At 53.2% G+C, this 26,055-nt stretch overlaps 1 protein-coding gene across 9 annotated transcripts in view; it reads left to right on the top strand.

Moving 5' to 3' along the window:
• Window positions 1-26,055, top strand: part of CUX1 (cut like homeobox 1) — a 472,906-nt gene that overhangs the window by 440,556 nt on the left and 6,295 nt on the right. For all 9 annotated transcript variants that reach the window (XM_045387934.2, XM_045387935.2, XM_045387936.2 and 6 more), the window contains 3 exons: window positions 21,423-21,550; window positions 22,297-22,363; window positions 23,299-23,411. In XM_045387934.2, the coding sequence (XP_045243869.2) occupies window positions 21,423-21,550; window positions 22,297-22,363; window positions 23,299-23,411 (308 nt within the window). The remainder of the gene's footprint in view (window positions 1-21,422; window positions 21,551-22,296; window positions 22,364-23,298; window positions 23,412-26,055) is intronic.

Consider the following 26,055-nt stretch of genomic DNA (forward strand, 5'->3'; position numbering starts at 1 on the left):
TACCTCCAAAGTACAAATACCTCCCGGCTCAGTTTCCTTTCTGTCGCCATCTTTGTTTTCTTCCCATTGAAAAACCATTCTGTCTGTTGTGGACGTTCAGGTCTGCTGGTTGGCAGTCCGGGCCCAGAGTGCAGCAGAGCTCTGGGTTAAATATTCCTTTCTGGCCACCGCCCAAGCCCAGGTGGCCAGCTCTCATACCCCATCTCCCTCCTTGGCCAGGGCCAGCATCAGGCGTGCAGCTCACGACCAGTTTACACAGGTTGTAAAGAGATCGCTGTGGGCCTCGGCTGACTACTTTAAGATCGTGCCACAGCCAGGCCCTAAAAAGAGAGGAGAACAGGAGTCCCCAGGTGAGCTCCCTCACGGGCAGGTGCCTTCCCGACTAAGGTTGGACTGGATGACTTTGTTCCTCCTGCACGCATGTCCTTTGATACAAGGTAGATCAATGAACTCTGTTGACATTCTATGCAATGTTTTTCATTCCTCTTGATTTTAGCAAAGCAAATCTTACTGAAAAATAGCAGAGTCTGGGGAATAGACGCATGTCCTTCTGGGAGTCACACAAAGAAAAGCAGAGAGATTTTGAACTGAGGGGCGACAGCCTTTGCCTTAAATGCACTATGACAGGCGCATCTTGGCAGACCAGTGAAAACAAAAGTCCATAGACCTTACTCATCCCAAGGCCGACAAGCCAGCTGTACAGGGGGAGATGTAGTGATACGGGGCATGTGCGGTGGGCGTGCTGGGCTGTTCGCTGTGGTACTTTAGGCTGGAGGTTTGGCTCCAGTGCTGCCAGTGGGGGGGCCCTGTCCCTCCCCGGATGTCCTCCCTCTTCTTCACACTCCTCATTGTCCCTTCTACCTCACTAACCTGTGTTCTCCATCTGATGTCACCCAGAACCACACCCCGCAGAACTATGAGGCACGTGGGCTGGAGGGGGCGGGAAAGCTGCCAGCGCAGCAGACACGAGCATCCCTCTGCCTGGTGGGCTGGCGTTGTGTGTCTCTCCTTATGTGAGCACAACACGGACAGACAGCTGTGCTCTGCAAGGCACACGGATTTTTCTCTTGACTTCCACCTGTTCTCAAAGCTCCAGCAGCTGTTTCTTTTGCAGGCAGGGCGTGGTCTCAGGCCTCCAAGGGTCTTTGCCTATCCTTTCTGTCCAGTCCTGTTCAGCTGTTAAGATCCATCATGGCCATTATCCTTGCCCCGGGCTGCCCCAGAGTGGCCACATGAGGACACTTCCCAAGATTCCCAGCTGGCTTTGGGGAACGCTGTAGCTCTTGGGTGTCTGTTGTCTGTGGCATGGTTTCAGCGTCACTGCGAACGCTCCTTTGCAAACATCAAACATCTCAAAGACAGAAAAGGATAGATGGCTTCCTCCAGTCTACATGCCCCATCCACACTTGCATCACCCTCTTATCCCAAAAGAATATGCCAGTTCCCATCCAGCACCGAAGAAAACCAGCTCCTGGGGCTGCTGGTTGGAGGTGGGTCTGTCCACTGTGGGGGTCACAGTGTTCCCCTGCTGGAGAGAGTTTGCAAGTAAGAACCCAAGTGTGGGGACAGCATCCTATGATTGGGCATTGACCAGCCAAAGCTCACATTTAGAAATCCCTCAGTGCTTCTGTGGTTTCACCTGGGCATCGATGACATTAGGGAAGCCTTTGTGACCACAAGGGCAGGGCTTATGGCTTGAGTGGCAAGGTGGTGACCTGGGGCCAGTGTGACATGGTTGGATCTCAGCGTGTACTAAATGTCAGTCTGGCCAGCACACTCGAACGCTAAGAGAATGGTCCAATTTGACGATCTTATGTCTATTTCCATCAGGTTTTGACTTTCTGTAGATGAAAACTACCAGGGAAAAGGGGAAGCAGGTACCCAGTAAAGTTTAGAAAGATCCAGTCTGTGAAACCCTTAGAGATGGGCTGAAAGTTAAGTCAACAACCCTTGGGCTTAATCAGGACAGAAGAGGAGGGGGCGTAGGGGGCAGAACGTAAAAGGAGCTCCAGCCCTGCTCCCGGCCCCCCAGCCCAGTCTTCCCAATTCCAGAGGCCTCGGCGGCCTGTGCTCCTCACCACGCTGGTCAGGGGAGTAGAAGGAAATGCAATTTCTGCCTGTCTGCCCGACTTCCAAACACTTCCCCCTCCTGCCCAGGCCTCTCCCACCACCACCTCTCCTCCAAAGATAACCGTGTCCATGCCGTCCGTGGCATCATCTCGAGTTTTCATTTTTGGATGAAGTGACATTTAGCTTTAACAAGACATTTCCAAAGCGCCTAGTCTCCTCCAAAATGCTAACTTTAAAAGTTGGGCATTGTAGGCGAAAAATCCCGAAAAAAAAAAAAAGAAAAAAAAGAAAAAAAAAAAAAAGGTTGGCGAGAGAAAGACATTCGGCTATGCATAAATGTGCACTTCCCCCATCCCCCCGTTCTTAAACTCTTAAGATGCCCTTGAGTTGCTTTTCATGAATCCCTTTAGTTTACCTAGTAATGTTAAGAAAGCATTAGTCTGCGTTACTGTAATTTCTGTAGTGTTTAGGCTTTAATTTCTTCCACAAAATATGCTATATGCTATGTATCAAACTTTCTGTAATCAGAAAGAAAAGGTGCCTTATATCCCAATGTCACGGCTACATCCCTATGGAAATTAATCAGAAGCACAGTGTGTACGGAAGCATTGGGACTTCTGCTGGTGAAACGAGACACCATTCAGCAAGACACATTGAAGTGGCACGGAGCTGCTTTTGTTTTATAATTCCTTTTTCCCCCCTTTTGCTTCTTTTTTATTATTTTTTTTTTTGTAGTTTGCTTTAAACAAAAAGCACTTAAATAGATGACTATGTGTAAAAGCTCTGTGCAATTGAAATCATTTTTCTTCATTTTTAAAAAATAACGTATTGCACACCAAATGAACTCAAAGTAAGCTTTAGATCAGGACGATTCAGGTTATGAATGAGTTTGTTCACTGTAGTTCCGTTTGTTCATGAACCGAAGGGAAAACAGGCCTCCCCCATTCCCTCCAGTCTCCCAGCCTGCCTCTTGGTGACCACTGAGCTGGGCGTGCAGGGCCCGTGGGCTCTGGCCGGAGCCGCTGGCCTGACGAGGCAGGATAGGGAGTGTCGGTGATTCAGAAGCTGAGAGCCTTCCCCAGTGTCTGAGGCCACAGCCATCCCTTCCAGCACTTAACCTTGTCTTGTTGAAATGGACTGACTGCTACTGACCTGCCGGCGTGCGTGAGGGTGATTATAAAAGGATGTTTCCTTGAGGGAAAAAAAAAAAAAAATTATTTCTATCCTCTTCTATTTATTATTAGGTTAATCATTTAAGTACTTATCAGGAGTGTATTGTTATTTTGTGTTTTGTTGTCATAAATGCTTTTTGCTGTCACTCTAGTGGTTACTATCCTCTGCCTTCCTCTCCTCCCCCATTCCCCCAGAGAACCAAGGCGTCTGGGGGATTAACTGGGGGGCAGATGGGTTTCCCCAGCAAAATCAAACACCTGTCTCCAGAGTAGCCACTCAAAAACTGGTGGTCTCTATGTGTCTAACTTTTTAAACGAGAGAGTATATGAACAAAAAAACATCTACCAACGAGTGAGGGAGTGCTGAGCTGAAGAACGCTCGCTTGAGGAGCTTCAGAGGAATCTTAGCAAAGCCAAGTTCAGTTCCCCAAAGCCTCCTAGAGCCTCTGGTAAGACTTCTGGGTTCATGAAGTTTCGGCGAACCCCGGTCAGAGAGGGCGCGGTGGCCTGGCCAAGACTTTACTTCCAAGCGAGAGAGTGATTTCTTGCAAGGCCCGCACGGGTTGATATGTTTTGGTTGGTTTTTTGTTGTTACTGTTTTTCTTGCGTACAAAGTTGGTCAAAACCATCTTTCAAAGCAACAGTGTTTTGTAGTACCAGGCTGTGGCTTGAGGGCTCACCTAGGAGAGCATAGGCAGAGGGCCCCTTTTCTATAGGTGGTTCAATGTGGAGGAAGGTTGGGTGTGGAGATCGCTTGCTGTGGCCCCAAGCTCAGCCAGCAGGACACCAGTTGCTTGCCAATCGGGTGTGAAGGTGAGATGCCCTGCCTCGATCCCATGGGCCCAGCAGAAGGAATCTTACCCCAGGCCAAGGCAAGGGTCCTGCCCACCCCAAGGTAGGCTGGGAAGAGTATCTCTTTCCATACCATCACCTCCCCTTCTCCAAGATCACCGGGGGTCCTGATTTTGTTCTCTCTTTGAAAGAAACCCTCCACCGAAACAATGGTCCCCATCTCCCCAAAATACTTTTTTTTTTTTCATTTTTCTCTAATCAGTCTATGCATTTCTCTCTCTCAAACCATCTTCTGCCTCTTCCCTTGAGAAAACGGGCATCTCACGTCCCCCATCTGAGACCTCTTGGGAAAAAAAAAAAAAATCCCGTGCGTTCTGGAGATGTGAGAATTCACCCAAAATTCTTAAAGCATTGGAGAATAGCTTGTTATAAAATAAAAGTGGGGGAAAAAAGAAGGTGGTTTTCCCCACATCCCTTTCCATTGAATAAGAGACCTAGTTCTTTGCGTTTGTGCAATAATAACTGTTTGCTGCTTGCCTTGAGAGCGGGTAGCACCACGCTCCTGTCCAGACTACTAACAGCACAAGACGCACTCGCAGGGTGGCGGAATCTTCCGGAAAACTCTTTATAAGCTCAGCAACCCCCAACCCACCCCCGCTCCAGTGTTTTGTCACGTCTTACATTTTAGCAGTATTTTATATTTTCTGTAACGCACCAAGTCTTAGATCTTTCTAGAGCTTGTTTGTTAATCCTCACAATCACAGATTTTTTTTTCTCCAATCCTCACAAAGACCCAATTGACCAAAAAAGAAAAAAGGAAAAAAAAAAAAAAAAAAGTCTTTTTTTTTTTTTTTTTTTTTTGTACAAATCGCTTTGAGATGCCTCTGGTGTGTTGCTGTGTGACACCTCTCTGATAACATTTTATTTCTTGCTATTTGTTTTTCTACATTAAGAGTCAAAGTTGACCTGGCTGGCGTGGGGGTGGGGGAGGCACCCGTCGGCCCCTTGGTGTTGTCCCTCTGTCTTTGGTTAGCCATACGATGTTTGTTCTCAGCACTGTACAACGGTCCCTATATAATACGGAGAAGCAATATCACTGTATGAGACTCACACCATGTATTATTATTCACTAGCACCCTAGGTGTGATAATTGAAGTAAATATCTTTTATACAAACACAAGAATGTCTGGGTTGTTTTTATTTAAAGTGTTCTGGCCTGAGGACGAGCAGCAAACACTGTCATTCAGGGTCCAAATGGCACCTCGAGAATCGCTGTTCCCGAGGTTGTCCTCCTTGCACCTGTCCACACGTCCTCGGGCGTGTGGCTTCCGGGCACACAGAAAACCGCGTGGCTCTAGGAGGCATGGGGATTTCCGGCACTGCTCTTTCAGTCTGCATCCGGCTCACAGGAAGGGCTCCGCCAGGGCCTTCGTTCCTACTTGGCTGTTGTCACCAGCACTGTTTGCCTAGCCTCGAACCCAGCCCTTACCCTCCCTGGCGTCCGCTTCCTTGTCTGTAAAATGGAGACACCATTGCCTGTCATATAGGCTTGCTGTGGGGAACCAGGAATGGTGGCCAATGCTGGTGTGGCACCGGGTTGGTGGTGGCAGCCCCAATCGATGGCACTTGGGTGACCAGGACTACGGCCAGGCTGCTCTGCCTGGTGGCCCGCAGCTGGTCAGTGGCGTGACGTCAACCTTCTGTGTGGGGCTCTCACTGTGCCCCTGACTCCTGATGTAACAGAAAGACAAGTGAAGAGCGCCAGTTAATGCTTGCGAGTGGGCCGGAAGAGGGGATTGGGACAGTGGCTTGCGGGTCTCTGGAATGCTGGGGCGGCTGAGCAGGGTCTCTTTCCAGATGGCGCTCAGGCTGGACGTGGGGGAATGGCTCTGCCGAGGTGGCTGCTAGGCTTCTCCGCGCAGTTGTGACTCAGAGGCTGTTGCTCGTCTTGAGACCTACCGGGTTGGAACAGAGCCGTCTGCCAGGCTGATGTGTGTCTAGTGGAAGTGGCGGATGACTTGGTCGCGTATTAATTCGGAGATTTCAGATTGTGGAATGCCCACATGTGATACAGAAGCATAAGCCTCTCTCCGAATTACACTGGATTCAATCCTTCCTCCAGTGGGAGAACCCAGAGTATGGGATGGAGACGACCCCCCCCCCCCGACCCCCAGTGCCAGGTGCAATCGGCAGCCCCGCGTCTCACGCAGTCCCTCAGGGCCAAGGGTGTCTCTAGAGTTACCCCAAATGCCAGCCCCCTCAGATAGGAGAGACCTGCATAAAACCCTAAGAGCTGGCCCGGCGCGGTGGCTCACACCTGTAACCCCAGCACTTTGGGAGGCTGAGGCGGGCGGATCACTTGAGGTCAGGAGTTCAAGACCAGCCTGGCCAACATGGTGAAACCCTGTCTCTACTAAAAATACAAAAATTAACCAGGCATGGTGGTGGGCGCCTGTAATCCCAGCTACCTGGGAGGCTGAGGCAGGAGAATTGCTTGAACCTGGGAGGCAGAGGTTACAGTGAGTTGAGATTGCGCCATTGCACTCCAGCCTGGGCTATAGAGTGAAATTCCGTCTCAAAAAAAAAAAAAAAAACCCTAAGAACTCTGCCAGTTTGGTATTTGACACACTGAAGTCTGACGTGGTTAATTTTTCTGTTTGCTAGTTTAGGCATGCCCCCATGTATTTAATGATCTGTTAACTAAATTAAAATAAGAAATGTTAAAAAAAAAAAAAAAAAAAAAAGGGAGCGAGCGAGCGAGCGAGGGAGCGAGGGAGCGAGGGAGCGAGGGAGCGAGCGAGCGAGCGAGCGAGCAAGCAAGCAAGCAAGCTGGGCACAGTGGCTCATTCCTGTAACTCTTATAAGCCCAGCACTTTGGGAGCAGGTCAAGGCAGGAGGATTGCTTGAGTGCAGGAGTTTGAGACCAGCCTGGGCAACATAGTGAGACCCCATCTCTACAAAAAATAAAAAATTAACTGGGCATGGTGGCATGTGCCTGTAGTCCCAGCTACTCTGGAGGCTGAGGTGGGAGGATCACTTCTGCCCAGGAGTTCAAGGCTGCAGTGATCTATAATGGCACCACTGCTCTCCAGCCTGGGCAACAGAGCAAGACCCTGAATCTTAAAAAAAAAAAAAAAAAAAAAAAAAAGTTTGCTCAAAGTCTTTTTCCTCGGAAAGTTGAGACAGGGTCTCAGTCTGTTGCCACCTCCTCCTCCCAGGCTTAAGCAACCCTCCCACCTCAGCCTCCCAACTAGCTGGGACCACAGGTGTGCGCCACCACGCCTGGCTAATTTTTTGTAGAGACAGGGTTTCACCATGTTGCCCAGGCTGGTCTGAGCTCAGGAGATCCACCCACCTGGTTCTCCCAAGTACTGGGATTATAGGAGTGAGCCACTGCGCCCGGCCTCCCCACGTGCTTCTAAAGTGAGATTTAATTAAGCAAAACTGCAATTGCACCTGGTTTTGCAGGGCTAGCTGCAGAGGCAGAAAAAGAGAGTGAGATTTCATGCTCTGACTGCAATTGGCTGATGCCCCCATTCCAGGCAAATGGTTCAGCCTTGACCTTTCTCCTGTCCCCGCAGTTAAGTGGATCTGAACAGAACCTTGTTCCTTGCTTTTGTTTTTGAGACAGAGTCTCTCTCTGTTGCCTAGGCTAGAGTTTAGTAGCACGATCTAGGCTGGCTGCAACCTCTGTCTCCTGAGTTCAAGCAATTCTCCTGCCTCAGCCTCCTCGGTAATTGGGATTAGAGGTGCGTGCCACAATGCCCAGCTAATTTTTAGTATTTTCAGTAGAGATGGGGTTTTACCATGTTGGCCAGGCTGGTCTCGAACTCCTGACCTCAAGTGATCTGCCCACCTTGGCCTCCCAAAGTGCTGGGATTACAGGCGTGAGCCACCGTGCCCAGCCCCTTATTTGTTTTTTGTTTTGTTTTGTTTTTAAGATGGAGTCTGGCTCTGTCACCCAGGCTGGGGTACAATGGTACAATCTCGGCTCGCTGCAACCTCTGCCTCCTGGGTTCAGGCGAGTCTCCTGCCTCAGCCTCCCAAGCAGCTGGGATTATAGGTCCTCACCACCACACCTGGCTTTTTTTTTTTTTTTTTTTTTTTTTTTTGTATTTTTAGTAGAGATGGGGTTTCACCATGTTGGCCAGGCTGATCTTGAACTCCTGACCTCAAGCGATCTGCCTGCCTCAGCCTCCCAAAGTGCTGGGATTACAGGCGTGAGCCACCGTACCCGGCTGCATGCTCTGAGGAAACACAATTGTACGTAGACAGGGTGGCACGACGTGATGATGAGATAGATTAGAGCGCTTGAATTGTCTGCAATGGCCCTGTGTGCTTCTGTTTAAAAGCCCCTCCGAGTGGCTGCCTGGGGATATGCTGCTCCTCTCCACAGTCCTAGCATGCCAGCTTTGGAGGCACACAGCTTGCTGGTGTCTACTTCAGTTCATCACTGATTCCTGTGAGGTGGCAGAGGCCTGGGCCCGCATGTACGGACCCAACCAGGGAACTGGGAGGGCTCCACAGAGCTACGGTGATGTTGCCAGGGCTCCCGGCCAGGGGACCATTGATCAGCAACTGACTCATACAGTGTTGAGTGACTGGTCTCCATAGACAGGGGAGACACAGCCTGGCCCCAGCCTTGAGCAGGCATTGCCCAAGTTCCTGCCTTTTCCAAGAAATTCAGACTCTTCGAATACCAACAAGGAAGGGCTCTGGTCGAGTATGGTGGTTCACGCCTGTAATCCCAGCACTTTAGGAGGCTGAGATGGACGGATCACCTGAGGTCAGGAGTTTGAGACCAGCCTGGCCAACATGATGAAACCCCATCTCTACTAAAAATACAAAAATTAGCCGGGCATGGTGGTGCACACATGTAATCCCAGCTACTCAGGAGGCTGAGGCAGGAGAATCACTTGAACCTGGGAGGTGGAGGTTGTAGTGAGCCAAGATTGCACCACTGCGCTCCAGCCTAGGCAACAGAGCGAGACTCTGGCTCAAAAAAGTAAAAAATAAATAATACCAATAGGAAGAGCCCTTTCTCTTTTTTTCAAACAGAATCGGGTATGGATAAGTAATAGCAGAACTGGCCGGGCGCGGTGGCTCAAGCCTGTAATCCCAGCACTTTGGGAGGCCGAGACGGGCGGATCACGAGCTCAGGAGATCAAGACCATCCTGGCTAACACAGTGAAACCCCGTCTCTACTAAAAAATACAAAAAACTAGCCGGGAGAGGTGGCGGGCGCCTGTAGTCCCAGCTACTCGGGAGGCTGAGGCAGGAGAATGGCGTGAACCTGGGCGGCGGATCTTGCAGTGAGCTGAGATCCAGCCACTGCACTCCAGCCTGGGCGACAGAGCAAGACTCTGTCTCAAAAAAAAAAAAAAAAAGTAATAGCAGAACTGCCTGTTTGGGGCAGTGGTGTGGCCTCCGGGGAGCAGGATTTGAGGACAACCCTGCCATTGTTCAGGGAGGCAGTGTCTGTGGTCAGGAGACACTGGCTGTATCAGGATCCCAGCAGCGTCACTTACTGGCTGATAACCGTGGGCAAGTCTTAGTCGACGCTCAGGAAATCTTTGAAAGAATGAATGAGTTTAACTTCCTAGTGCGTCTGTTTCTGTCTCTGTAAAGGGGATAGAAAAAGCCAAACTCGGTCGGGCACGATGGCTCATGCCTGTAATCCCAAGGCTTTGGGAGGCCACGGCAGGAGGATCCCTTGAGGCCAGGAGTTCAAGACCCACCCTGGGACACATAGCAAGACCCCATCTCTACAAAAATGTTTAAAATTCGCCGGATGTGCTGGCACATGCCTGTAGTCCCAGCTACTCGGGAGGCTGAAGGATGGCTTGAGCCCAGGAGCTCAAGGCTGCAGTGAGCTATAATTGCATCACTGTACTCCGGCCTGGGTGACAGAGTGAGACCCTGTCTCCAGTTAAAAAACTAAGAGGTAGGTGGCTCACGCCTGTAATCCCAGCACTTTGGGAGGCCGAGGCGGGTGGATCACGAGGTCAGGAGATTGAGACCATCCTGGCTAACACGGTGAAACCCCATCTCTACTAAAAAATACAAAAAATTAGCCAGGTGCAGTGGCAGGCACCTGTAGCTACTCAGGAGGCTGAGGCAGGAGAATCGCTTGAACCCGGCAGGCAGAGGTTGCAGTGAGCTGAGATACCTCCACTGCACTCCAGCCTGGGAGACAGAGCAAGACTCCATCTCAAATAAATACATAAATAAATAAGAGGTCAGACTCACAGGGTTGCTGAGAGAACCCAGTGAGAAGACCTGGAAACCACTCGCCCAGCTTCCAGTGCCAGGGCAGAGCCTGGAAGGATCCAAGTGAGGCCTATGCAGTTACTGGCAGTGGAAGCAGCAGAGGACTGGCCGGCCCTCCCGGGGTCTTGCTGCCCATGGCCAGGCCCCATCTCCTGGGGTCTCTCGTCTCTCTAACACACGTGGCCACTGGGTTTGGCTGTGATGGGATGGGACTGAGCCGTGGTAGATGCTCACATCAGATCGCAAAGAGGGCCAGCTGTGCCTCAGCCTGGGAGACCCTGCAGCTCCAGGAATCCTGGTGCAAGTTTCCAACTGAGGAAACAGATGCTTGCCGCAGGGTAGCATCCACTCGCCCGTGAGCTAGAACATACCCAAGGCTGACCGTGGGCAGCTGCCTTACACGCTGGGGTTATTACAGGGCAAACCAGGAGCTCACCTTCTTATGAAGGGACAGACAGTAGACGTAATAAATAAGTGAATGAGATAGTTGCTTTGAAGGTAATCAATGTTATAAGGAGGATGGGAAGACCAAGTGAAAAGAGTTAAAGTTTTTTTTTTTTTTTTTTTGAAGATGAAGTCTTGCTCTGTTGCCCAGGCTGGAGTACACTGGTGCAATCTCGGCTCACTGTAACCCCCACCTCCCAGGTTCAGGCGATTCTCCTGCCTCAGCCTCCCAAGTAGCTGGGATTACACGTGTACACCACCACACCCAGCTAATTTTTGTTATTTTTAGTAGAGACAGTGGTTTCATCATGCTGTCCATTCTGGTCTCGAACTCCCGACCTCAAGTGATCCGCCCGCGTCAGCCTCCCATAGTGCTGGGATTACAGGTGTGAGCCACTGCACCCAGCTGAAAAGGGTTAAAGTTTTAAATCGGGTGGTCAGGGTAGGCCTCCCTAAGAAGTTCCCTTCTTTGTTTAATTTATTATCTTTTTCTTTTTTTTTTTGGAGACAGGGTCTCACTCTGTCACCCAGGCTGAAGTGCAGTGGCGTAATCATAGCTCACTGCAGCCTCCAACTCCTGGGCTCAAATTATCCTCCCAGCCTCCCTAGTAACTGGGACTACAGGCGCACATCACCGCTTTTGGCTAATTTTTGTATTGTTTGTAGAGACGACGTCTCGCTATGTTGCCCAGGCTGGTCTCAAACTCCTGGCTTCCAGCAATCCTCCCACCTGGGCCTCCCTAAGTGCTGGGATTACAGGCATGAGCCACCGATCCCAGACAGAAGTTAACTTCTAAACAGTCGTGGCAGAGGTGAGGGAATGAGCCCTGCAGATGTGAGAGGGAAGGACGTTCTAGGCAGTGGGAACCGCCAGTTCAAAGGTCTCGTGGTGCAAACGTGTCTGGAGACCAGCATGGCCGCAGCACCGTGACCAGGAGGAAGAGTGGGAAGCGGTGAGGTCAGAGAGACCAGGGAGAGGCGGAGCATGGGGGCCTTGTCGGCCATTGCAGAGTCTTTGGCTTTTACTCTGAGTCAACTGGGGGCTATTGGAGGGTTTGAACAGAGGGTCCTGGCTCTGGTGGGGAAACAGGAAGTAGGATTTATTATTGGTAGGCATGAGTAAGGAGGGGTCTGCACAGGGGAAGCCCTCAGAAGCACAGGGGCCAACACTCACCGGGAGGCCACGACTGGGGCTGCGTTTGACCCCCAGCCATGCCAGATGAGGGAGCCGCTTCTCAGCCACCATGTGGGATCAGCTTCATCCGCATTGAACCTGATCAAGGCCCGCTGCTTTGTGCTCTAGATCTTCTGGCAGCCAGGGAACTTGGACTTGGCCCCACGTATGACCTCAATCACATGCTCATGGTTCTGCTGTTGGTACAGATAGACATGATGACCTGGCCAACGTGAACCCTGGCTGTCACATCCTGGGGCTTTCCAAGGGCACCCCGAATACTTGCCTGGTGTCTAGACGAGAGACAGCACGAGGTCAGAGACACAAATGTCCAGTGGAAAGAAATGTCTCCAAGGTTCCTTAGGGCAACCCATATAAGAAACAGACTGTGTGGCCGGGCGTGGGGGCTCACGCCTGTAATCCCAGCACTTTGGGAGGCCAAGGTGGGTGGATCACCTGAGGTCAGGAGTTCGAGACCAGCCTGGCCAACATGGCGAAACCCCATCTCTACTAAAAATACAAAAAAGTTAGCCAGGCATGGTAGTGGGTGCCTGTAATCTCAGCTACTCAGGAGGCTGAGGCAGGAGAATCGCTTGAACCCGGGAGGCAGAGTTTGCAGTGAGCCAAGATTACGCCACTGTACTACAGCTTAGGCGACAAGAGCAAAAATCTGTCTCAAATTTTAAAAAGAAAGAAAAAGAAAGAAACAGACTATGTACTTTACTGAGGAGGGTGCTGTTTGCAACCATTGCAGCTTACAAGGTCACAATTTTTTTTTTTTTTTTTTTTTGAGACATAGTCTTGCTCTGTCACCCAGGCTGGAGTGCAGCGGCGCAATCTCAGCTCACTGCAAGCTCTGCCTCCCGGATTCATGCCATTCTCCTGCCTCAGCTTCCCAAGTAGCTGGGACTACAGGTGCCCACCACCACGCCCGGCTAATTTTTTTGTATTTTTAGTAGAGACAGGGCTTCACCGTGTTAGCCAGGATGGTCTCGATCTCCTGACCTTGTGATCCGCCTGCCTCAGCCTCCCAAAGTGCTGGGATTACAGGCGTGAGCCACCACGTCTGACCTAGTCACTATTTCTTTTTTTTTTTTTTTTTTTGAGACGGAGTCTCGCTCTGTCGCCCAGGCTGGAGTGCAGTGGCTGGATCTCAGCTCACTGCAAGCTCCGCCTCCCGGGTTTACGCCATTCTCCTGCCTCAGCCTCCAGAGTAGCTAGGACTACAGGCGCCTGCCACCTCGCCCGGCTAGTTTTTTGTATTTTTTTAGTAGAGATGGGGTTTCACCGTGTTAGCCAGGATGGTCTCGATCTCCTGACCTCATGATCCGCCCATCTCAGCCTCCCAAAGTGCTGGGATTAGTCACTATTTTTTTTTTTTAAGAGACAGGGTCTCACTCTGTTGCCCAGGCTGGAGGGCACTGGCACGATCATTGCTCACTGCAGCCTCGAGTTCCTGGGCTCAAGCAATCCTCCTGCCTCAGCCTCCCAAGTAGCAGGGACAGGCATGCACCACCACACACGGCTAATATTTTTTTTATAGAGACAATCTGGCTATGTTGCCCAGGCTGGTCTCAAACTCCTGGACTCAAGCAATCTTCCTGCCTCAGCCTCCCAAAGTCCTGGGATTACAGGCATGAGCCAATTGCACCCGACCAACTTTTTAAAAGGCTCTCTCTGGCTGCTGCTTGGTGCCCGGATCATAGGTGGCAGAGGGAGGCCAATGGGAGGCTGATGCCATCATCGCAATGAGAGGTGGTCATGACTCAGACTAGGTGGCAGCAGTGGTAAAAAGGGACTAGATTCTGGAGATTTTTTTTTTTTTTTTTCTTTTTGAGACGAAGTCTCGCTCTGTCACCCAGGCTGGAGTGCAGTGGCCGGATCTCAGCTCACTGCAAGCTCTGCCCTCCCGGGTTCACGCCATTCTCCTGCCTCAGCCTCCCGAGTAGCTGGGACTACAGGCGCCCGCCACCTCGCCCGGCTAGTTTTTTGTATTTTTTAGTAGAGACGGGGTTTCACCATGTTAGCCAGGATGGTCTCGATCTCCTGACCTCGTGATCCGCCCGTTTCGGCCTCCCAAAGTGCTGGGATTATAGGCTTGAGCCACCACGCCCGGCCGATTCTGGAGATATTTTGAAGGCAGAGCCAAAAATGAAACTTAAGGCAGGCGCAGTGGCTCACACCTGTAATCCCAACACTTTGGGAGGCCGAGGCAGGTGGGTCATTTCAAGCCAGGAGTTCGAGACCAGCCTGACCAACATGGTGAAACCCCGTTTCTACTAAAAACACAAAAATTAGCCGGGCTTGGTGGATTCAGGAGAATCTCTTGAATGCAAGAGGTGGAGGTTGCAGTGAGTTGAGATCACGCCACTGCGCTCTAGCGTGGGCAACAGAGTGAGACTCCATCTCAAAAAAAAAAAAAAAGGAGAGAGAGAGAAACTTTAGATTCAGCATCAGGAGTGATGGAGAGGAGTGGGGCTACCTCCCGGGGTTTGTTCTGAGCCACTGAAGGGTGGCAGAGAGCTGGGTCAGGCCGGGAAGGAGGTCTCTGCCTAGCCCTGCAGATGTCACCTCCTGGCGCTGGGCTACAGGGGTCCACACTCGGGCTTGGGGAGTGCAGACTTGGGGAGGAAGGGATCAGGCTGAAATGCAGACCCATAAAGGTTGAAATTCCAGTAGAAGAACAAGTAGAAGATAAATCCAAGGAAAGGCGTGGACTGGAGTCCCACACTGGGGAGCCATCGGCTTGTCAATGGCATCCCGCATGGCCAGAGCGGATGAGAAGGCAGAGTGAGGCATCTGCGGACAGTCCCCGTGCAGCAGCAGCAAGAAGCTTAGCAGGGAGGGCAAGGACCAGTCAAGGAAACAGGGACAGAGCATCCAGCCGGGGGAGGAGGCCCAGGAGGGTCGGTGACCTGGAAATAGCTGCTAACACAGCAGCTCAGATGAGAGTTGAAAAACAAGGACGTGGCAATGTGCGGAGGTCATTAGGGACCTTGGCAAGGACAGTCGGCGTGGGGGGGCAGCAGAGTCTGATGGGAAGGGCTTGAGGAATTGGAGGAGTGGAATTAGATGCTTGAGAAGACAGCTTCTTCAAAGAGTTTTGCCGAAGTGGGGTCAAGGGAAGGGGCATGTGTGCGTGTGTACATGCCTGCTAGGAGAACATGCTTGCATGCATGTAGAAGAGAGAAGCAAGAGCTGGTGCTGCAGGAGAGGGTGGCATTGCTGGAGACCCCATTGCGTAGGGGTGAGGGGCCAGCACCTGCAGGCATGGGGAGCTGGCTGGGGGGCTCCGCGGTCACCTGTGGTTACCTGCAGGATCTACAGGTGCAGAGGCAGGGAGGGGTGGATGAGGCAGCAGCTTGGCCTCCCTCAGTGTCCTCCTAGCAGAGGATACCATGTGCACCAAGCGTCTCCACCATTCCTACCTGGCCTGCAAGTGATTTAATAAGACAGGGGCGGCCGGGCGTGGTGGTTCATGCCTGTAATCCCAGCACTTTGGGAGGCCGAGGCGGGTGGATCACCTGAGGTCAGGAGTTCGAGAACAGCCTGGCCAACATGACGAAACCCTGTCTCTACTAAAAATACAAAAATTAGCTAGGCATGGTGGCGCATGCCTGAGAGGCTGAGGCAGGAGAATCGCTTGAACCTGGGAGACAGAGGTTGCAGTGAGCCGACATCATACCATTGCACTCTAGCCTAGGTGACAAGAGTGAAACTCCGTCTCAAAAAAAATAAAAAAAAGACAGGGGCCCCCCGCAACTTCAGGAAAACTGTAGGTACAACGCCGCTGGCCTTGCTATGATAAATCTCTGCGTTCAATCCTTTTGCAATCAGCAATCATGCCTAGACTTTTTTTTAGGCATGAGGCAGAGGGGGACAGGGTCTTGCTCTATCGCCCAGCCTGGAGTGCAGTGGTGCAATCAGCTCTCTGCAGCCTCGAACTCCTGGACTCAAGCAATCCTCCCGCCTTAGCCTCCTGAGTAGCTGGAACCACAGGTGCACACCACAATGCCTGTCTAATTTTTGTATTTTTCTGTAGAGATGACGTTTTGCCATGTTGCCCAGGCTGGTCTCAAACACCTGAGCTCCAGCGACGCTCCCACCTCTGCCTCCGGAAGTGCTAGATTCCAGCCGTGAGCCACAGCGCCGGCCTTCCTGACGTCTTGACCTTAAAGACGCTTTGATTCCCTCCTCCTCTCTGTGAGGTGCCCTCTCTAGGCTGTCTTTCCGGGTTCTCAGAAGGATGAGGTCCTAGTCTTTCCTGAGGGGAAGGGGACCGTGTTGGGTCCTTGCCCCACAGACTCCTTTTCTGAGCCCGTTTCCCTGTCTTACGCTCACTTATCCACCCATCACCTGTCATCCCTCTCTCCCCTAAACAAAGTATGTCCCTCTCTCCTGGGTTTCCGGGTTGCCGATCGTCCATTCCACACACTCCATGCTTCTCAAGATCCCCTCTGGGGCCCACGTTACCCCCCTTCCACCAGTTCTGCCCATCGGGCTGTGCCTTGCAGCCCTGCACACCCCCACCACCCCGACAACGATGCCCTCGCCTTATTCAGCCTCTCTGTAGCTTCTGACCCCCTGACCCTCCGTATTCATTGACCCTCCTGCCTCATATTGGTGCCTTCACATGCATCCTCCTGGTGTCTCCCCTGCCTCCTGCCGCCTCTTCTCAGGGTCTTTGCGGGACCCCCTTCATGGGTCACCCCCTGAGGCTCTGGCCACACTCATGGCAGCACTTTCTCAGGACTTGTCCACCACCCCTGATTTTCTGTATTAGCCATTCTTGCATTGCGGTAGAGAAATACCTGAGGCTGGGTAATTTATCAAGAAAAGAGGTTTCGTTGGCTCGTGGTTCTGCAGACTGTACCAGAAGCGTGGCACTGGCATCAGTTTGGCTTCTGGGAAGGTGATGGAGCCTTTACTCATGGCAGAAGGCAAAGTGGGAGCAGGCGTGAGACATGGGGAGGCCAGGAGGAAGAGACAGAGAATGGGGGTAGGGGAGGTGCCACGCTCCTTAAACAACCAGATCCCTATCCCAGAGACGGCACTGCGCCAGGAGGGACCCACCCCGTCCCCCAAACACTCCCCACCAGGCCCCACATCCAACACTGGGGATTAATTACTTTTTTTCTTTTTTGAGACAGGGTCTCACTCTGTCACCCAAGCAAGAGTGCAGTGGCGTGATCACGCTCACTGCAACCTCTGCCTCCTGGGCTCAGGTGATCCTCCTATCTCAGCCTCCTAGTAGCTGGGACTACAGCTACAGCACCACACCCAGTTAATTTTTTTGTGGGTTGTATTTTGTAGAGATGGGGTTTTTGCATGTTACCCAGACTGGTCTCGAATTCCTGGGCTCCAGTGATCCTCCATCCTCAGCCTCCCAAAGTGCTGGAATTACAGGCAAGAGCCACTGCACCTGGCTTGATTACACTTCAGCATGAGAAGTGGACAGGGGTGAATATCCAAACTCTATCATTCCACCCCTGCCCCCCTCGCCCAAATCTCATGTCCTTCTCACATTGTAAAATACAATCATGCCTTCCCAACAGTACCCCAAAGTCTTTTTTTTTTTTTTTTTTTTGAGATGGAGTTTTGCTCTTGTTGCCCAGGCTGGAGTGCAGTGGCACCATCTCAGTTCACTGTAACCTCCACCTCCCGGGGTCAAGTGATTCTCCTGCCTCAGCCTCCCGAGTAGCTGGGATTACAGGCACCCGCCACCATGCCCGGCTAATTTTTTTTTTTTTTTTGTATTTTTAGTAGAGATGGGGTGTCACCATGTTGGCCAGGCTGGTCTCAAACTCCCGACCTCAGGTGATCTGCCCGCCTCAGCCTCCCAAAGTGCTGGGATTACAGGCGTGAGCCATTGCACCCAGCCCCAAAGTCTTAACTCATTACAGCATTTAGTCACAACCATCGAACCAGTCTCTAAGAAGTTCCAAACTTTCCCTTATCTTCCTGTCTTCTTCCAAGCCCCTCAAACTCTTCCAAGCTCTGACTGTTAGGACCCTAGATCTCCTCAACTTGCATCTCCAGCCTGAGGTCCACAGGTCCAACCCCCACCACACGCATGCCCTTAGCTGTTCACAAGCACCTTTGTGCATACTGGAGCCAAGCCAGGCAGCTGCCCACCCGTTCCCCCACACAGGGCCAGGCCTGGGCCTCCCCACCTGGGTTCTGCACAGCAATGGGGTCCACAGCTCTCTCTCCAGCTCCTTCTGCGGCCTCGCCCCAGAGCTCTGCACTCCAGAGGTTGAAGAACTTGCCGAAGGTCGTGAAATTCGTAAAAGGCAGGGCCAGAATGCAAGCCCAGTTCTGGACTTGACATCAAGTGGCCACCATGGATGTGATCCCAACGTCCCCACCTGCGCATTCCAGCCTCCAACAGAGGAGGCAGGGCGAGGCAGCCGGTGGGGGACAGGGGGCCCTCCCATGGCTGGTGAGGCCCTGTCCTTCTCTAATTGAGGCCCCTCTCTCGGGGAAGCCCGCACAGTCAGTCTCCTGGCCTTCGCGTCCTCCCAGCGTGGAGTGACAGTTTCAAAGCACAGCTCTGGTTGCTGCTGGGATCCAGCTGGGCTCTGGGACAGTGTCCAGATCCTGTCCCCAGCAGCCTCCGGTTCCTTATCCAACCCCCTCTACCCAGAGCCTTCCGTCCAATCTCACTGCCTGCCAGCCTCTGCTGCCCTGTCTTACCCAGCCTGTTCTCTCTGCCTCACAAGCAGCCATCCCGCAATTCTCCTGCCCGTGCTCCTATTGCCCAAAGCCACCTCTTCAGGGATGGCCTCCCCCAACCACTCAGCCGTGCACCCCGAGATCCCCTCAGGAGCTAACCCAATGCCCAGAGCATCTGCAGTAGCGCCAATGGCCAGGCCTCCAGGCCAGCTTAACACGTGGGACGTTTCCAGGATAGCGGGCCACCAGCTGGGAACCGGGGCAGCCTAGGATAGAGGGTTTGCAGCCAGGGTGCTCACACCTGCACAGAATGTCGCATACATGCACAGCAGGACCATGTGCCCTCCCCTGCAGGAACAGGCACAGAAACAAGTGCACAGGGACCAGGCCCACGCACCCCATCATCTCCCCAGTGCCTACGGACGGCGCTGGGAGCTGCAGGCCCTGGGACCTGACCAAGACCGCACTGAGGTGGCCACAGACTGGGGGCAGATAAAACAGGCATTGCAAGGAATCATCTCAGCCGCTTTTTATCCACCCCTCTTGCCAGGCCACACCTCCAGGGACAAGGAGGACAAGGAGGCCTCACTCTGGCGGGGCAAAAGTCACCTCTGCAAAGGTTCCCCATCTCAGCCCTGTCTCTCTGTCCCCCAGGCCCTCATCCCTAAAGTGGGATGTGGCTTCCCTGAGCCTTGTTGGGGCTTAATGCCCTCTTTTTATTCCAGGAGTCTGTCCCCATGGGATCAGTCCCAGCACAGTTCTTGGATGTGCTCTTGTTTGTGACCAAACTGAAGAATCCCCTCCCTTGGTCTAGGCCCTTCACCTCTATTAATGTGACCCAAGGCCCCATTATCTTTCTGATGGTTTCCTCTCCCTACATCTCATAGCTGCTGTCCACCTCCCTTCCTAAGCATGCGTGGCCAGCTCTGCCATCCCATCCCACAGGCCAGGGCCCAAGAACTCTGCACCCAGGCCAGGAGGGCATGTCATTTGTCGTCTGTCTGGACCCCTCCATTTGGGGTCTCCTTAAAGTCCCTGCAGGTGACCCACGGCCAGCCCCAACCCTGCCCCTGACAGTCCTCCCTCCAAGGCCAGGTCCTGCCCTCAGGTCCTGCCTCTTCCCTCATCCCCTCCTCACTTCCGCAGACACCACCTTCCTGCCAGGTACCCAGGGGCCCAGTGAATGTCTGAAGGAAGAAATCCATTTGGAGGCCCGGCGTGGTGGCTCACGCCTGTAATCCCAACACTTTGGGAGGTTGAGGCGGGCAGATCACTTGAGGTTGGGAGTTCGAGACCAACCTGGACAACATGGCAAAATCCGTTCTCTACTAAAAATACAAAAATTAGCCGGGCATGGTGGCAGGTGCCTGTAATCCCAGCTACTCAGGAGGCTGAGGCAGGAGAATTGCTTGAACCTTGGAGGCAGAGGTTGCAGTGAGCCGAGATGGAGCCACTGCACTCCAGCCTGGGTGACTGAGTGAGACTCTGTCTCAAAAAAATAAAATAAAATAAGAAATCCCTTCGGGGCCTGAATGAGGCGAGACTCTGGTGTGGGCAAGGGCTTAGACAGAGCTGGGGGTGGATGCCTTGGGTTTAGTCCCAGGTTGGAAAGCCTCTGTTCTTTGACTGTAAAATGTGAATCGTCTTTTGTCACTCATCTATAAGGGAACCCAGGAGCATGTCGGGGTGAGACTGGCTTGCCCCATCCTGGCCCAGGATGCTGAGCTCAGCTAGGGCGGGTACGACAGCCGGTCAGTGGGCTGCGCAGTCAGGGACAAGTCCACCGAGACGGCCGCACACACCATTTCCCTGGCACTGCCCACAGCCTGCAGCCTTTGTGCATTTCTGAGGCCACAGTGCCCCCTGGTGGCTGTGCAGCCTACCCCAAAGGACAGCGTCCTGGGTCTCAGGCCTCCAGCTCCCTCTCTGCAGCCCCAACAGCTCACCCTAAATGAGGTTTGTTGTCACCATGTTACATGTCACCATTTGGGACCAGAAAGGGGGATCCAGTGGCCCTGAGTCGCACAGTCAACCAGAAACAGGGCCAAACCTCACCCTCAGGGCTGCCTGGCTCCTGGGTCACTGAAGTCCTGCCTGGAGATGCGTGCTCGGGTCTGGGGGCCCTTCCCCGATGTCTCTCACCCTCCTGCAGGCAGGAAAGTCACAGTTTGGATGCTTTGTTGTAAAGACGACCCTGGCACCTGGAGGAGGGAGAGACGGACAGGGCTGTGGGTCGGGGGACTCCTTGGGGACCACGCGGCCCCCACCACTGCAGCTGGAGCCTCTGTTGGGGGCAGGATGAGGCACCTCTGCTGTCAACCCAGAGGTGGGACCCTACGCATCCTCCCTGCACCGCCCACGGCTTTCTCTGCCTCTCCTACCTCCCGGCTTCCCACTGGACATTATCTCAGAACATCAGCTATGGAAGCAACTTGAGCCTCCTTGCCCCTGCATGGCAAGCAAAGTGAGGCCCAGAGAGGGAAGGGGGATGGCCAGGGTGCTCCAGACGGCTGTGGGCAGAGCCACGTTGCGCTGGTTTCCCCTAATCCCTGACCTGAGTTCCTTCTCCTACCCAGAGGATTTCAACAATCCAGAGAGTGCTTGGGGCCAGGAGTGCCTCTGATAGTCAGGGTGGGCTTCCTGGAGGAGACCCTAGGTCTAACGGGGTCTTCTAGGCAGAGGTGAGTTGGGAGGGAATAGCCAGCACTCTCACAGCATCCAGGCGGCCCTGCTTCCAGACCATGGGTTGGAGAGGCAGAACCAGGGGAGGGCACCAAGGGTCCCACCAGGCTCCCTCTAATGGCCATGTCTTCCTTTGGCCACAGGACGCTGTGCGGAGCTGCAGGTCCGTGTCACTGAGGCTGTGGCCACAGCCACTGAGCAGAGAGAGCTGATCGCCCGCCTGGAGCAGGACCTAAGCATCATTCAGTCCATCCAGCGGCCCGATGCCGAGGTGAGCCCACCCCCCTGCCCCATGCCAGCCTCGCTGCCTGCCCAGGGTTATTTTAGCCTCTGCAAACGCTGACTTCACAGATAAGCCTGTGTATCCGGCAGCTGGTGACAACCCAGAAGGGCTGTCACCTAAAACCATTGGGTTCTCCCTGCTTACTCCCATGAATACCACCCTGCCCCTGATTTGGGGTGACAGGCCATGGGGCAGAGGCCACAGGACTTCCTAGCAGTAGCACAGAGGCCCCTCTCAGGCATTGCCCTGAGAACAGAGCCAGAGGCAAGGCCAGGACCATGTACCCATCTCCCAGCTAAAGAATCTGGAGCCCAGAGATCACAGCAGGCTGGGGCATAAAGAGCCCAGGGAGGGCATCTCCTCGCCCACCTCCCCTTCTATAGAGGCCACAGTGGGACTCCGGGAGAGAAATCTGGGCTTCCCCAGGTCATGAGGCAGGCTGGTTGCAGGGCCAGGGAGGCCAGGTGTCTGATGCATGTCAAAGCTGAGTGGCCGCGAGGAGAGCCCCACTGCTGCTGAACTCTGGCCTCAGGAGTGACTCAGGGCCCAGCCGTCTCTTTGGTAGCCCACGCCATGTGCCCAGGTCCGGGCCCTCCTGCAGCCAGCCTGCACCCCGGACGGTCCCACCCACTCCTTGCCACAGCCACCCTGCCATTTGCCTTGGCCATGCTGAAAGGGAATATTCCATGCCCACTGTGTGGACGCACCTCCTCATCTCTTCCTGTCACCTGCAGGGTGCCGCCGAGCACCGCCTGGAGAAGATTCCGGAGCCCATCAAAGAGGCCACTGCCCTATTCTACGGTAAGCAGAGCCCTGACCCATGGGAGGAGGGAGGAGGCGGGAAGAGGAGACAGGTGATACTGCCTGAGAACCCAGATCCCCAAAGATCAATCCCTTCCTCTAAGAAGGTCAGGCCCCCATGCCTGCAATGCAGCAGCAACCTTTGAAGGGTCAGATAAGGCCAGGTGTGGTGGCGCACACCTGTAGTCCCAGCTATTTTGGAAGCTGAGGTGGGAGGATCGCCTGAACCCAGGAACTGGAGACTGAAGTGAGCTATGATGGTGCCACTGTACTCCAGCCCGGGCGACAGACCAAGACCATGTCTCTAAAAAACAAAAAGGTGAATGAGCCCCCAACCTGCCTTTCTGGATCTTAGCCTGACACCCCCCATCTTGGGGTCCTGACCCTTCAGCCCTGCCAGTGGCCTGTGAAGGGCTGGTGAGTGGTGGTCAGCCAGGCCTCACTGCTGAAGTGCAGCTGGAGGTCCATGGGGTGGGGGGAAGGCAGCCTCCTTAGGTATTGAGGACAGAACCTGAGGCTGCTGGACCAGAATACTGGGGGTGTGCCCATGCGTCCCCAGTTCCCCTCCTGCCCCTTTGCTTCCCCAGGGGCTATAGGCCTAGTCTGACAGCTGCAAGGGTCTCAGATTCAAGCACAGAGTGACCGGGAGGGGAGTTCTGGGCCTGGCCCTCTCACAGAGCAGACGGGGGAACTGGGCCCTTCTCCAGGGTTCCTATTGTCAGGCCAGCCCCTGCCATCCATTCTCATGCTCCCCGGTTCCCCTGGCTGTCCCCTCCCCTTCCCCGACATGCCCAGCACCAGGGGGTCAGATACCATGTGACTTCTACCCCATGGCATTTGGCCAGAAATCCCCCAGGGCTGGGGGACCCACCCCAAAGGGCCCCCTGCTGGGTTCCGCCTCCTGCCACCCCAAGACACCCTCCTCTACCTACTAGGACCTGCGGCACCAGCCAGCGGCGCCCTCCCAGAGGGCCAGGTGGATTCACTGCTTTCCATCATCTCCAGTCAGAGGGAGCGCTTCCGTGCCCGGAACCAGGAGCTTGAGGCCGTGAGTCACATCCTTCTCTCCCCGATGCTCCTTGGGCCCAAGGACACAGTGGGGGAACACACAGGCTTTCAGGAGAGAGATACAGCACAGACTGTAAACCTCATGGGGAAGAGATTTGTTCTGTGCAGTCAGGGAGGGCTTCCTGGAGGAGGTCATGCCACACCGGGCTTTGAAAGAAGACTCAGACACTCACAGTAGAGGAGACAGGGGGCCCAGTGACCCAGAAGGGAGCATAGATCATTCCAGGGCTGCATGAAACAAGACGAAACAAGTCGCCAGACGAGTGCACTCCTGCCAGGCTGGGAGGCGTGGCCTTCAATCTGCAGGGAGGGGCACCAAGGAAGGATTTAAGCCAGGCAGTGGCGCTGCAAGAATGCAGGGTGACCATCCTGGCTAACACAGTAAAACCCTGTCTCTACTAAAAATACAAAAAATTGGCCCGGCGCGGTGGCTCACGCCTGTAATCCCAGCACTTTGGGAGGCTGAGGTGGGTGGATCACGAGGTCAGGAGATCAAGACCATCCTGACCAACATGGTGAAACCTCGTCTCTACTAAAAATACAAAATAATTAGCTGGGCGTGGTCGTGGTTGCCTGTAGTCCCAGCTACTCAGGAGGCTGAGGCAGGAGAATGGTGTGAACCCGGGAGGCGGAGCTTGCAGTGAGCTGAGATCACACCCCTGCACTCCAGCCTGGGCGACAGAGCAAGACTCCGTCTCAAAAAAAAAAAAAAATTAGCCAGGCGTGGTAGCGGGCACCTGTGGTCACAGCTATTCGGGAGGCTGAAGCAGGAGAATGGCGTGAACCTGGGTATCCACCCAGAAGCAGAATTACTGGATCCTATGGTAATTCTATGTTTAACATTTTTAAAGGAAGCACCATACTGCCATATACTTTTTTTTTTTTTTTTTTTTTTTGAGACGGAGTCTGGCTCTGTCACCCAGGCTGGAGTGCAGTGGCGCGATCTCGGCTCACTGCAAGCTCCGCCTCCCGGGTTTACGCCATTCTCCTGCCTCAGCCTCCCGAGTAGCTGGGACTACAGGCGCCCGCCACCTCGCCCGGCTAGTTTTTTGTATTTTTTAGTAGAGACGGGGTTTCACCGTGTTAGCCAGGATGGTCTCGATCTCCTGACCTTGTGATCCGCCCGTCTCGGCCTCCCAAAGTGCTGGGATTACAGGCTTGAGCCACCGCGCCCGGCCGCCACATACTTTTTTGTACTGCTCAAGTTTTGGTTGTGTTTGTTTTTGTTTTGTCTTTTTTTTCTTCTTCTTCTTCCTTTTTGTGGAGAACAGAGTCTCGCTATATTACCCAGGCAGGTCTCGAACTCCTGGGCTCAAGCTATCCTCCCACCTCTGCCTCTCTGAGAGCTGGGATTACAGGCATGAGCCACTGCACCTGGCCTTGTTTTTGTTTTTTGAGACGGAGTCTTGCTGTGTTGCCCAGGCTGGAGTGCAGTGGCACAATCCCCGTTCACTGCAACCTCCACCTCCCCGGTTCAAGCGATTCTTCTGCCTCAGCCTTCCGGCTAGCTGGGATTACAGGTGCCCACCATCACACTCAGCTAATTTTTGTATTTTTAGTAGAGACAGGATTTCTCCATGTTGGCGAGGCTGGTCTTGAACTCCTGACCTCAGGTAATCTGCCCACCTCAGCCTCCTAAAATGCCGGAGTTATAGGCATGAGCCACCGCGCTGGCCACTGCTTGAATTTTGAATAGTGTGAAAGAAACACTTATTCAAGCATTTGAATAAATTGAAACATGAGATTCCATTTCACCTTGCCCTTAGATCGGCAAATAGTAAAACCACATAGTGTGTGATTCCATGTATATGAAACATCCAGTACAGGTAAATCCATGAGACAGAGAGGAGACTGCCGATTGCCAGGCAATAGACGAGGAGGAAATGGGGAGTGACTGCTGGCAGATTTGGGGTTTCTTATTGGGGTGATTTTAAATGTTCTGGAATTAGGTAGTGGGGATGGATGGTTGCATAACATTGTGAATACAAATGACTGAACTGTACACTTTGAAATGCTGATGTTTATGTTATGGGTATTATATCTCAATAATAGTCTTTAAAAGGCTAATACCAATGACAAAAAAAAAGTATGAAGAAATCTGACCAGGCATCGTGGCTCATGCCTGTAATCCCAGCACTTTGGGAGGTTGAAGTGGGAGGATTGCTTGAGCCCAGGAGTCTGAGACTAGTCTGGGCAACGCAGTGAGACCCCGTCTCTGCAAAAATAAAAAAGTAGCGGGGCATGGTGGTGTGAGCCTATAGTCCCAGCTACCTGGGAGGCTGAGGTGGGAGGATCGCTTGAGTCACAAGGCTGAGGCTGCAGTGAGCTCTGGTCATGCCACTTTATTCTAGCCTGGGTGACAGAGCAAGACCCTGTCTCTAAAATATATAGACAGGGGCCAGGCGCAGTGGCTCACGCCTATAATCCCAACGCTCTGGGAGGCAGAGGTGAGTGGATCACCTGAGATCAGGAGTTTGAGACCAACATGACCAAAATGGTAAAACCCTGTCGCAAGCGTGGTGGCACACGCCTGTAATCCCAACTACTTGGGAGGCTGAGGCAGGAGAATCGCTTGAACCCAGGAGGCGGAGGTTGCAGTGAGCTGAGATTGATTACATCATTGA

Source organism: Macaca fascicularis, chromosome 3, assembly GCF_037993035.2.
Source record: "Macaca fascicularis isolate 582-1 chromosome 3, T2T-MFA8v1.1".
NCBI classification, from domain to species: domain Eukaryota; kingdom Metazoa; phylum Chordata; class Mammalia; order Primates; family Cercopithecidae; genus Macaca; species Macaca fascicularis.